The following is a 12385-nucleotide window of genomic DNA, read 5'->3' as shown; positions in this document are numbered from 1 at the left end:
GTGCATTTTTAATAATTTATGGCTTCACCAGATGACCCGGTGAACTTTGTATGACCTCCCTCCTAATATGAACCTTCTCTTGAATTCTACGAATAATTATTTCGAACCTAAAATTAAAATAATAGTTTATGGTAGTGATGATGATGATAATGATGTATGTAATAATAGCATAATATTATGCTTAACGTTTCCGTTCTTAAAACAACGCCGAAACTCCCAAACTTGTATATTTAAAAAGTCAGGAGTTATGTATTGTATAAGCTATTATTATTGTAAAGTTTCATTAAAATACATTCAGTAGTTTTTGAGTAAAAGAGTAACAAACATCCATACAAACTTTCGCTTTTGTCATAAATCATAATAATAAATAGCTTCATTCATTATGAGACCACGTACTCGTCATTTTTAATGAAATTCGTGAATTATTATTATTGTAATACGACGTCCTCACTCGACCGCGGTCGGGCAGCGACTGTCGTATCGGCCACGTGTAGAGGCGTACCGCCATCGCTGGGCCATCATCCTTTGATGTGCGGCCGAAAAACCGACACCGCCGCCATTCCACGGCCAGCGCTGGCGCCATCGCCCATCCTACGCCACTACATCCTCCCCACGCTGGCCCATCGTGATGGCCCACTACGCTGGCCGATCGTGTAGAGCCGCAATAACAGCCTGCCAAACTGCATAGCGGTTTTCTGGCGAGCATTACGCCGCCATATTACATTTACATCATACCTAGTATTATAATATTATGGTAATACTCGTAATTAACATTTAACATTGGCGTAGCGAGGTTTCTTATACTATACATAAATAATATTATATTATGACTACGTTTTATAATAGGCTTAACTATCAGCTTAGGACCCCAACAATAGATGACAATTGACATATTTTTAAGAAGTAATGGCTGGTTTACACGTATAAATTGCTTATCGAGGTAACAGCTAAATTTTAACTTAATTTTAAGTTATTAATTGCAAGTAAACACAAAATTTAGTAGCAAGTAGAAAGGTCAAATTTAGTTAAGTAAGTATAAAGTCATTTAAGTTAAACTCTTCTTGACTACTTATCTACTTAATACGTGTAAACTAGCCATAGGAGAAAACGGTGTCGTCGCAGAAATCGTCGCTCGTGTGAAAACGTTCAAACGACAGACTGTGTAGTGCAATTTATATTTGTCTATGAATCGTGTCGTGTCGTGTCTCGTGTGAAAACGCCGTAATAATATTTTTTAACGTATTGTATAAAATTCTATCATTGAGACACTGACCTAACGGATTTTTAAAATGTTTACTTCTATATTTAGCGGGTTATTAAAAAAGGCCAAGTGCGAGTCGGACTCGCGCACGAAGGGTTCCGTACCCATACAAGAGAAAAAATAGGCTACAAATTGTGTTTTTTGTATGGCCCTTAGATTTTTATTTTATTTTAATATTATTATTAAATATTGAAGAACACATAATATACCAAAAGAATGTGTAAAAATTTATATGCCTACCTCTTGCTATTATTGATATAGAGCGAAAAAGGTCGAAAAAATCACGTTTGTTGTATGGGATGGGACCCTTAAATATTTTTTTTTCAGTATTTGTTGTTATAGCGGCAATAGATACCTATACACAATCTGTGAAATTTTCTCAAGTCTAGCTGTAGCGGTTCTTGAGATAAGGCCTGGAGACAGACAGACGGACAGACAATGAAGTCTTAGGTTGGGGTGCACCAGAGGCGTGGTTAAAGTTAAAGTTAAGGTTAAAGTTAAGGTTATAGTTAAATATGGCGTCCTAAGTCCTTTAACTTTAACCGGAGAAATTGACAGATGACAGCTGGTCCAACAAGGTTATTTAAATGAACGTAGGCGGGGGTGCTGCTTTTTTTTTAATGAAATAAGGGGCAAACGAGCAAACGGGTCACCTGATGGTAAGCAACTACCGTCGCCTATGGACACTCGCAACATCAGAAGAGCTGCAGGTGCGTTGCCGGCCTTTTAAGAGGGAATACACTCTTTTCTTGCAGGTTTGCAGGTCGTATAGGTCCGGAAATACTGCTGGTGACAGTTCGTTCCAGAGTTTTACAGTGCGCGGCAGAAAGTTACGCGAAAAACGCACTGTGGAAGACTGCCACTCATCAAGGTGATGAGGATGGTATGTTTTTCGCGTGGGACGATGGCGAAAAGTTGCAGGTGGTAAGATTCCTAACAATTCCTCAGAGCACTCCCCGTGATTCAACCGATAGAGGATGCAGAGTGAAGCTACATCTCGGCGTAATTCCAAGGGGTCCAAGCTGTTTGAAACACTGTGGCAGTCAACAATTCGAGCAGCCCTTCGTTGGATGCGATCCAGAGGGAGCACGTGGTATTTTAGCGCCCCTGCCCAGAGATGAGAACAATATTCCATATGAGGCCGAACCTGCGCCTTGTATAGTTGTAGGCATTGGTCCGGAGTCCGGACTGAAGTACTGTCTCGCTCTGTTAAGAACACCAAGCTTCTTCGAGGCTAATTTGGCCTTACCCTCTAGAGTCTAGATGATATCGGGACTGGACTTCGTTCGATATGTTGTTAATGCTAAGACTCCAAATCGAGCAATAACCACCGTATGGACCGCAAAACTGACAGCTCGAAGGCTCGCTTCGAGCAGGCTCGATGGGATTAATGTCAAATATATCATTTCCTTGGATTCGGAGTAAAACTATCGAGAAAAACCGTATGTGAGTACTTAGTATTATAATATTATATTCTGTGGTAATACCTACCTACTCTATTTCTCGTTTGTTCATACTTCATACTAGCTACTATGAACAAAACGAAATTAGATCTGCAATGATTTATCCAGGTTCATTAAATATTCAATAGCTTATGGAACACCAGCTTCTATTCTACGTAAACACACGAATATATTTTTAAAAGAAGATAAGTAACATTTTAATTAGTGTAAATAATTCGCATGTTTCTAGTCACAAATATCTAAAGAGTACGTACGCTCAAACGAATTACTTCAATAGCTCTCACAGTAGAATACATTCTACAAATATGCAGAATTGAGGTACTCTGCTCTGCCAATTTTAGAACGAACCACTAAAATTGAATTAGATGACTAATAACTACCTATACCTAACATGTCTATATATTTTTGCAAGATATTTTCCTCACATTGAAAATATCAAAGCTTATGCAGGTCAAACTGATGTTCTTAGGAAATAGGAAGTAAAAAACCTTTAAAAAATATTTGTTTCTTACTTTTGAAGTTCATACTGCACTCATAGTGCTAGAATTTAGGAGGATTTTACAATTATTAAATAAAACGAATTAAAAATCTATCTACATAGCATCACTGTATATAAGTCACCTTGTCGGCTAGGTGTGATGGAAATTGAAATGATGTCAGACGTAGTTTACCTTTTACTTCCCAAAAATAAATATGAGAGGTATCAGACATTGGCCAGATAAGAGTAAAGCACCATCTGTGTATTGTGTCGCGAACTATCATAACTCTCACCTATGTTGCACGACTAGATCATCCAACACTCCAGCCATCTAGCGGCTATCTATAAATAAGTTATATGTAATTCATGTTTCAGAACACTAATAAAACACAATTTTTCGTGTACTTTGTCCACTATATTTAGAATATTTTCTAAATATAGTAGAAAAAGTGCACGCAAAATTGTGTTTTATGAGTGTAAGAAGTTTCCATATTTTCTATTTTCTTATTATACTTATTTAAAACGCTCGCTGCTAATTTGTTCCCACTGCATCTGTGTAGGTTTTTGGCAAATTCTCGAACCGTGCACATAAATAGTACTAACATTATTAAAATCAATTTATTTATCATAATATCTGCACGGTTGCATTGCGAACGCTTGCGAATTTCTAAACTCATGAAAGATGCGATTTATATCCGAACTGGAATGCAATCCGGGATTTCCCAACTTCTCGTAAAGTTAATCGTAAACATAAAGTTTTGGGGCGCTAGTGTCGCATCTACGAAAATATCCCTTGGGCGGCGCAGTCCGCGCCTGGCCACCGCGAACTCGATTCGAAACGAGATGCGCTCCCGCCATGGGCAGCAATTGTTGCAAGGGTGACGCTGCAGGGAAGCCCGTCGTGCGGTCGACCTCCTCCATTTACAGCAGGTATTTGTGGGTGGCTCTCCTCGTCGGCCAAGAGATTCGCGGTGTGCCCTGGGTGCTGCGCCCGCTTTCCCCCTGTCCGTACGTAGTGACGAGTGCTCAGTGTCATAGTGGACCCCTAGATCAGCTTTGCCGTGTGGTAACATGCCGTTGCGAACTGTGCTAATTTGCGAAGTCATTAAACCGATATAAAATCGGCATAGGACAAACTAACGTAGGCAAAGTACACGGTTATTAATATTGTTGTCTCAATTCAGTGTTGTTGAGTAGTCGATCTCTAGTTGGCACCTCTTAATTTTAAGTCACCTCGGTTAGGTTCTCGGTTAAATGGGTTTGCTGGCCCAAATTTAGGATTGCCAATTTAAAATTTATAGACCTATTGACGTTCGAGCATTTTTTGCGAAAAAGGAAAATTTATAACTTTCGAGAAAAGTTTTTTAGGCGCTGTGAATATGTACAAAGTTTTAGAGACAAATCAAACGTAACAGGTGCAAACACAATATGGTGACCTATTGGAAGGCTTTAAAATGGCCAGTAAACCCGGCCGGCGGTCACTGATCTAATAAAAAAGTTAAATAAGTATTAATAACAATCAAGGAATTTAAAACAAAATAGTTAAACGTGATTAACTGAACATCTTGATACCTTTTTTTATTTATTTCTAAAATTTATATTGTGTTTTATTATAATGACGACTGATGATACATAATATTATGCACGAGATTTTTTTTTCCAAAACTGAACTTAACATAATATTATATTTTGTGGCAGAAATAAACACGTCTAAAGTGAATGGTTTTATAATAGTTTCTTCTCTTACACTTCACCCTGAAATGTTTTAAAAGTAGGTCGAGATGATCTTTTAAAAATGTCTAAAGCTATTTATATTTTATTAACCGACTTCCAAAAAGGAGGAGGTTATATGTTCGGCTGTGGATATTTTTTTTCTGAATTTATATTTACCTTAGGGATTTTTGGAAGGGCTTGTTTGTTATGACAGGTGGTGATGGACAAATTTTTGTCCATCCATCTCTTTCTCTTGATGAAAAGTTTTTAACTCTAATGGCTGGTTTACACGTATGGGCGACGGTAGTTGCTTACCATCAGGTGACCCGTTTGCTCGTTTGCCCCCTTATTTATAAGAAAAAAAAATTAAGTAGATAAGTAGTAACTAAATTCTAATTGTCATCTAGTTTAGTACTTACTAAATTTGAACTTGCTACTAAATTTTGTGTTTACATGCAATTAAAAACTTAAAATTAAGTTAAAATTTAGTTAACTACTTGTCAACTTCATACGTGTAAGCCAGCCATTGGCCATTAATTAAATTGTGACACTGAAACTTCTGTCAAGGAAAAATTGCTATAGTATTAGATATCTACTAGAAGTAACAGTAGTAACAATATTATGTAAACTTAATGAAATGATAATGATAAAATACCAACTACCAAATATCTCTTTTAAAAGTCCCACGTTGAAATTCTCACTTAAATATACTAGAGTCAAATAATGCGGTTATTTAATTTTTCGAAACTTTCTTTCTCTATCTTACTGATTAATCATTTCAGTCAGTAAAATGACATTTAAGTATTACTCATTTCATTTCTCTGTCTTTAGGTTGTCTGTTAGTGGAGACAGATTTATGTTTAACTGTCATTTTGCCGCCTGCAATTAAAGATCAGAGAATATTATTAATATCTTCCAAACTCAAGAAATATGTTAATACTTAATCTTTACTTTTATAGGGGAACTAGCTGTCCCGGCAAACGTTGTTTTGCCATATAAAGTATTTCGCCCATATTATTTTATTGAAGTGACCTGTGACTAAATAAGTAAGGCACCATGGCTCCATCGCTATCCCGTCGCACAAACAATGGTCGCCGTCAGTCTCAAGTTGTGCTAATTTACTTTAATTTATTCAACAAAATATGCACTTATCAATATAAAAAGTAGCCAGTAGCCGATTCTCAGACCTATAGTCCATGGAAATCGTACCATTAAAGGGGTCTTCACTTGCATCAAATGGGGTAGTTCTGATTTTTTTTATATGTTGTATGTAATGAGGTGGTAATGACAAATATAATTTTTTCACCTCGAAATCCTTCCGGAACATTTTAAAATTCAAGAGAAAGCATTAAATTGTTGATCAGTTTTCAGTTTTTGCCATTTTTTACCACCAAGAACCGGTTTAATGGTAGAAGTCACTAGAAACTATTTTAAAGTAGACTAAATTTGCAACAAAATGAGAATAGTTGGGTCTCGATAAACTGGATAGTTTAAAAGATACGGCTGTTTAAATGTTTGCAAATCCAAAATAATTTTTTTTAACCGACTTCCAAAAAACGAGGAGGTTATATGTTCGGCTGTGGATATTTTCTAGTTTTTACAAGTTCTCGTCAAATTTTTCAACAAAACGAGACCAATTTGGTCTAGTAAAATCTGATACTTCCCTAGCTACAGATGTTCAATGTTGCTGAGGTGAGTAAACAAAATGAAATACCTACGACTTATGAACGCATTATAATATTTTATAAAATGAAATAATCTATACTAATTCATGAAGCCCTAAGCGGCCGCATCCGGCCGCGATAACAAGAGATAAGCTATTGTGTCACGTTATTCCACGATCGATGGCTAAATTATATCATTATAAAGCTTAAAAGTTTATTTGTATGAACGCGCATTAGCGCGTTTTTAGAATTTTTCACATCGGACCAGTAGTTCCTGAGATTACTCAGGAACAGTAGGTCCGAAAAAAACGGGGAAAATTATTCATTTTTGAGAGCTTCCGTTGCGTGCGCTGCAAAAACTGTCCAAGATGTCCAAAAAAATTATATGTAAGTATGGAAGAATTATTCCTCTTTAACGATCTGAAAAAATGTCCGTGATAGTACATGTCTATTAAGAAAATCTTTAAGAAAATTCGATAAACAAAAGGCGAATGTGTCGAGCTAGCGAACGGTCGTGGACCACGCACACGCCGCAAATATTAGGTAATTAATTGATGTTCCGCGCGGCTTCGCCCGCGTAATTTAGGAATGTCACGGAAACCGTACATTTTACCGCAAAAAAAGAAACCTATGTCCTTTCACGTGCTCTATTCTTCATGTGTGCCAAATAACAAAAATTGCTCCAGTACTTTTGTTCAAATAAGCCCTTTCAATAGTCAATAGTCAATAGTATTTATTCCATTATTTGCAATATACAAAATTTGGACATGTCAAGATCATAAAATAAAATGAAAAAAAAACAATAAAATACAAAATAAATTTACAAAATTATAAAACTGACAAAAGTTTTAAAAACGCCCAAACCGCTGAACCGATTTTGCTGGAATTTGGTATGGAGATACTTTGAGTCCCGGGAAAGGACATAGGATACTTTTTATGCCGGAAAGATGTACGGCTCCCACGCGATGAACGAATTTTGGCGCAACGGAGTTGCGGGCATCATCTAGTGTTTTATTTATTTAATAATTTATTAATAATTTATTTTTATAAAAGTCATAAAACATTTTGTGCCCATTTTAGTTTTTCTTATAGTTTTCTTTTTATAGTCCATATAAAGTGTTTCCTAACACGATCCTGTTTATAGCTTTTCAGATAATGTCATGTTTAGATTACACTTTTTCTTAGGGTTCCGTACTCAAAGGGTACCAAGGGTACAAAGTACAAACCCTATTACTGAGACTTCGATGTCTGTCCGTCTGTCTGTCTGTCTCCAGGCTTTATCTCAAGAACCGCTATAGCTAGACTTCTGAAATTCTCACAAATTGTGTATATCTGTTGCCACTATAACAAAAACTACTAAAAATAAAATTATATAAATATTTAAGGGGGCATCCCATACAACAAACGTGAATTTCTCTAACTTTTTTGCTCGTAATTAATACTGGCAACAGGGCACTTGTATTTCTCACAAAATCTTTAGTTATATTATTAATTTAATAATTAATAATAAAATTAAATTATTTAAGGGGGCTCTCATACAAAAAACACAATTTTTGCCAACTTTCGCTTTATAACGGTACGGAACCCTACGTGCGCGAGTCCGACTCGCACTTGGCCGATTTTTATGAATTATTTTCGTACATCGAAACTTCAATTTCTCAATGACCTATAGGCGCCGGCGGCGGAGCTAAAATTATCACTTTCACTATTTGTGTTAATAATCTCATACAGTTTCGATATTATGGTTTCCCATATTATTTAATGTAGTTCAATGTAGTAGTAATTTGAAAACCTTACGCTTGTTTTCTAAGAGTTCATCCATTCAATAGCGATGTGAGAAGAATAAACTTCATACAAAAACTCGCAAACTGGGCATAAGACAATAGATTATTATTTTGTAGTTCTCATTGGCTCTTTGGGCCTTAGGTGTAGAAAATAAATTTAGTGCCTACATAGATACACATTGTTTGATCGCGACTTGGCTAATTTCCAAGCAGCTCGCGATTCTTGCGCAAATCGTTGACGAAGCCAAGCACTCAGCGTACTACGTTTGACACGAACTTGTGTTTTCAACAGTCAATATCATTCAAGATTTTTTAGGCGAAAACTGCGCCTTTCCTCGCCCAAAAACATTGCGTGTGCATTTTTATTACCCATGATGCTTGTGAATGTTTATAACATTCTGTTACATAATCAACTGTCCTGTGACCTGTCGTTTTTTCGCGCCCAATTATTACTTTCTTTCATTGATATTTTATTTTTATTTTAATCGCATTTAATAAAATCCAGTATCCACTCCTTTTAAAAAGCAAGACAATAAAATTGCATACCATTCTAATTTCTATTAATTTATATTATTAGGTAACTATAACTTAATACTCGTATTGCTTGCCAAAAAGTACTAGATATTATGTACTAATGCTATAAATCCTCAATACCAACTACATTTAATATTCATAGCCAACAACATACTAATTACACCATGCATTTCAACACATAAGCTTTTACAATCTCCTCGACGCAGTAAAATTTTAACGCATTCCCAACGCGTTACATTGACGTACGACTGGTTCCTTTTGCTTAGGGCTGCGAGATTTTCAACTTGTGAGGTATCCGGTAGAAGTCTTGTTGATTATTTGGTACCGGGCACATTCTAAGGCTAAATTATTATCAGTCATCTAAGCTATCGATTTTTACTAAAATGAACACTTTATTACAAGCTTATCTACAAAATCTTTGAATTCTTTCTTTCTACTTTTCTGATGTGTGGCAGCCCTATACCCCGGCCTAGATGCACGATTTGTTTTGCGTTATTAATAAATACTGTACGCGGAAAAATGATCATAAGCGACTAGGTCATAGAAAACCGGCCAACGTAAACTTCCTATGTTTGATGAACCTAATAATGGAGATAATAATAGATGCGAAAGGGACTTCCTTTCGGGTTTATGATGCACTGGGCTTGTTTTATAGTTTGGTCATTTGGTTTAGAGGTTTTGTCTTTGTCGCCTTTGAAAATAACTTCCAGCTACATGTTATCTTGAATGACCAGTATAAAATATTGTTATCATAATCTACACGGCTCCTAGCTATTTTATCTACATAGAGATTATTTAGACTTTCGCTATGAAATGGTCCAGATTGTGTTATCGAATTTTGTGCCACTTTAAAGTAAGTCAGCTTAAATCCTAATGGGTGGCCGAAGTATTTAAGTAATTAGGCGACTCATTTGGCCGCGGCATTGGTTTCACAATGATTATATTTAGAGGAAGAACTGAAATTCAGGGACTTGGCGCCTACGAGCGAAACTTAGTTAAAGTCACCAGTATAAAAAATCGGTACATTATTGTACCATCGAGGAAATTGATTACTAGGCAGTTGACAGACCAACTTCGTTTGGTCAGATCATGTCAATTATAATTTCATTCAAACTTTCAAGTCATTTCACCCCTTCGGGATCAAATTTCCAAGATTCCTTCCTTAGTGGGTGTCTACTTAATAAAACAACCCCACTCACCTTTCGTGGCTGTAACTTAACAGTTCTAGCTCAGCGATGAGGTTATCAGTCAGTTAGGACATATTATTTTTTAAGTCGCTTTTTTCCTTTATGTCCCTTTGTTCCCTTTAATCTTTGATACGGTTTTCTTTAATAGATAGAGTGATTAAAGAGAAAGGTTAAATAGTGGAAAAATAATGTTAATTTTGGGGTTTCTAATGTGATGTCGTAAATTACATTTTTTTCCGCTGACATTGCAAACGCAGGCACTCTACGAGATTTATCAAAATAATGTACTAAGTATTGTACACTATGAAAAGGTCTACAGAAAACTCCGCGATGGTATATATATATGTCTATCTCATAATTAAATTTTTTTTGCAATTTACTTTAACTTTAAATACTTAATGGCTAATTTTCGAAGCGATTTTAACCAACACGGCAATAATTCTTATTCAATTAAATACTTTAAATACATTATTTATTTAATATCTAATATCTATATTGCCCTTTACAGCATGATATGATTTAAATGAATATTTTCGAAGATATTACAGATTTAAAAATAAACAGACGAACACATTATAACCTCCTCCTTTTTGGAAGTCGGTTTAAAATTGCGGAACGACGTACCGACAAATGCGGGCCACGGCCCACGGGTAGAAATGAATATAATTAAAAACTACTGAATCGATTTTAATACAGCATGCTACATGACAGGTGAAACATGTTCAAAAATCATGGGGCCGGGTGCCATCGAAATTCTCATACATAAGTATGTAACGTAATTACGTTAAGTATACCAAAATCATTTTCTCATAAGAAAATATTAGTTATTTTTCAGCTTAAAATTGTAATTACTAATTACCTAGGTTCCTGCGTAAAAATTTACTACTAAATATTTAAATAAGTACTTACTAAAAAATATTTTTTAATGTTAAAATATTTTGTAGTAAATTAACTATAAACACCTCAGATTTCCACGTCATATTATATCAAGAAAATTAAGCACTTTCGATTGGCATCTCATTCACAGTTTATCAAAATTACTGGCAACCGACGTATAAAGGTAAACAAAATCGTATAAACAATCAAAATCAATCAATATAAAGAATCGGGTGAATGAAAAATTTGCATCCAATAAATAAGTCTGTGACTATAATAACCAAATAATTTTTCGGGATAGTTAAAAACTATTTATATGGCCCAATCGATCTTATGCCAACTGTTTCCATTCATCACCGCGCCTTACATCATCTATATTTAAGTCGCTATACATTTGCGTAACCCGATGTCTGATCTATCACGCATTGACGAGAAAAAATAGTTACGATGTGGGGCGCTACTCGAGACGCGCAATCGTTTCCCTTTTGACCGACATAACGTTCAGTTTTACTGCAGGGCAGGGATGTTGCGGATCCCGATTTTTTCACATCCGCGGATGCGAATGCGAATGCGGATTTTTAGAGGTTCACATCCACGGATGCGGATGCGGATGTTTTGGATCCTACATAAATATAGTTTATAAAATGAAAAAGTGTTATTTTAATTTTTATTGTGTTACAAAATAATAGTACAGGTTCCCTAGAATAAATTTTTTGATTAATATCAAGCGAATTATTCGTGAATAGCTTCATTTTGCAACGCATTTTGAATAGAACAATCCATATTTTACGACCATCAAATCGAAATCCATACTAATATTATAAATGCGAAAGTATCTCTGTCTGTCTGTCTGTCTGTCTGTCTGTCTGTCTCGCTTTCACGCCAAAACTACTGAACCGATTGCAATAAAATTTTGTACACAGTTATTCTAGAGTCTGAGAAAGGACATAGGCTACATTTTGATGTGGGAAAATATCTTATTTCCATGAAAATATCGATGAAAATGAATTCGCATTGCGCGTGGCCTGCGCTCATCCCGGGGGTCCTGGGTAATCGAGTCCCGCAGGCGGAACAAAAAGTTTTCAATGTTCCTGGGTCTTGGATGTGTATTAAAATAAAATTTCAAAAATCTTAAATATATTTTATGTATAATATTATAAAAAATCCAGAAATATATCGATGCAATGAACATTTTAGTTCTAATACGATTCAACAGATGGCGTTTTATTTTTTACTTCATTGTAACATAGAACTAATCATACTTATTAGTTACTAGCTGTTGCCCGCGACTTCGTCCGCGTGGACTTCAGTTTATAGCGCGCGATGTCAACAAAATTGGTGTCAAAAGCTTTTATAAAAAAACCCTGGTACCCCTTAAATCAATACAGCTGTGCAATGTGCACACAATAAGTATTTCATTTTTTT

At 35.7% G+C, this 12385-nt stretch overlaps 1 protein-coding gene and 1 long non-coding RNA gene across 2 annotated transcripts in view; one reads left to right on the top strand and one right to left on the bottom strand.

Annotated features, from left to right (window-relative positions):
* Positions 1-3983: 3983 nt before the first annotated feature.
* The window catches only part of LOC121738463, an 86619-nt gene continuing 78217 nt past the window's right edge, over positions 3984-12385 (top strand). The window contains exon 1 of the mRNA XM_042130523.1: positions 3984-4132. Within this exon, the coding sequence (XP_041986457.1) occupies positions 4059-4132 (74 nt within the window). The 5' untranslated portion in view covers positions 3984-4058. The remainder of the gene's footprint in view (positions 4133-12385) is intronic.
* LOC121738469 lies at positions 6884-12234 on the bottom strand. Its single transcript, XR_006037293.1, has 3 exons — positions 12223-12234; positions 7870-7871; positions 6884-6938 (listed from the first exon to the last, which is right to left on the bottom strand). It is a non-coding gene; the product is annotated as an uncharacterized LOC121738469 (long non-coding RNA).

The sequence above is a fragment of the Aricia agestis genome, chromosome Z (assembly GCF_905147365.1).
Source record: "Aricia agestis chromosome Z, ilAriAges1.1, whole genome shotgun sequence".
NCBI lineage: Eukaryota > Metazoa > Arthropoda > Insecta > Lepidoptera > Lycaenidae > Aricia > Aricia agestis.
Note: the sequence above shows the minus strand (reverse complement) of the source record. Positions and strands in the feature narration are given on the sequence as shown.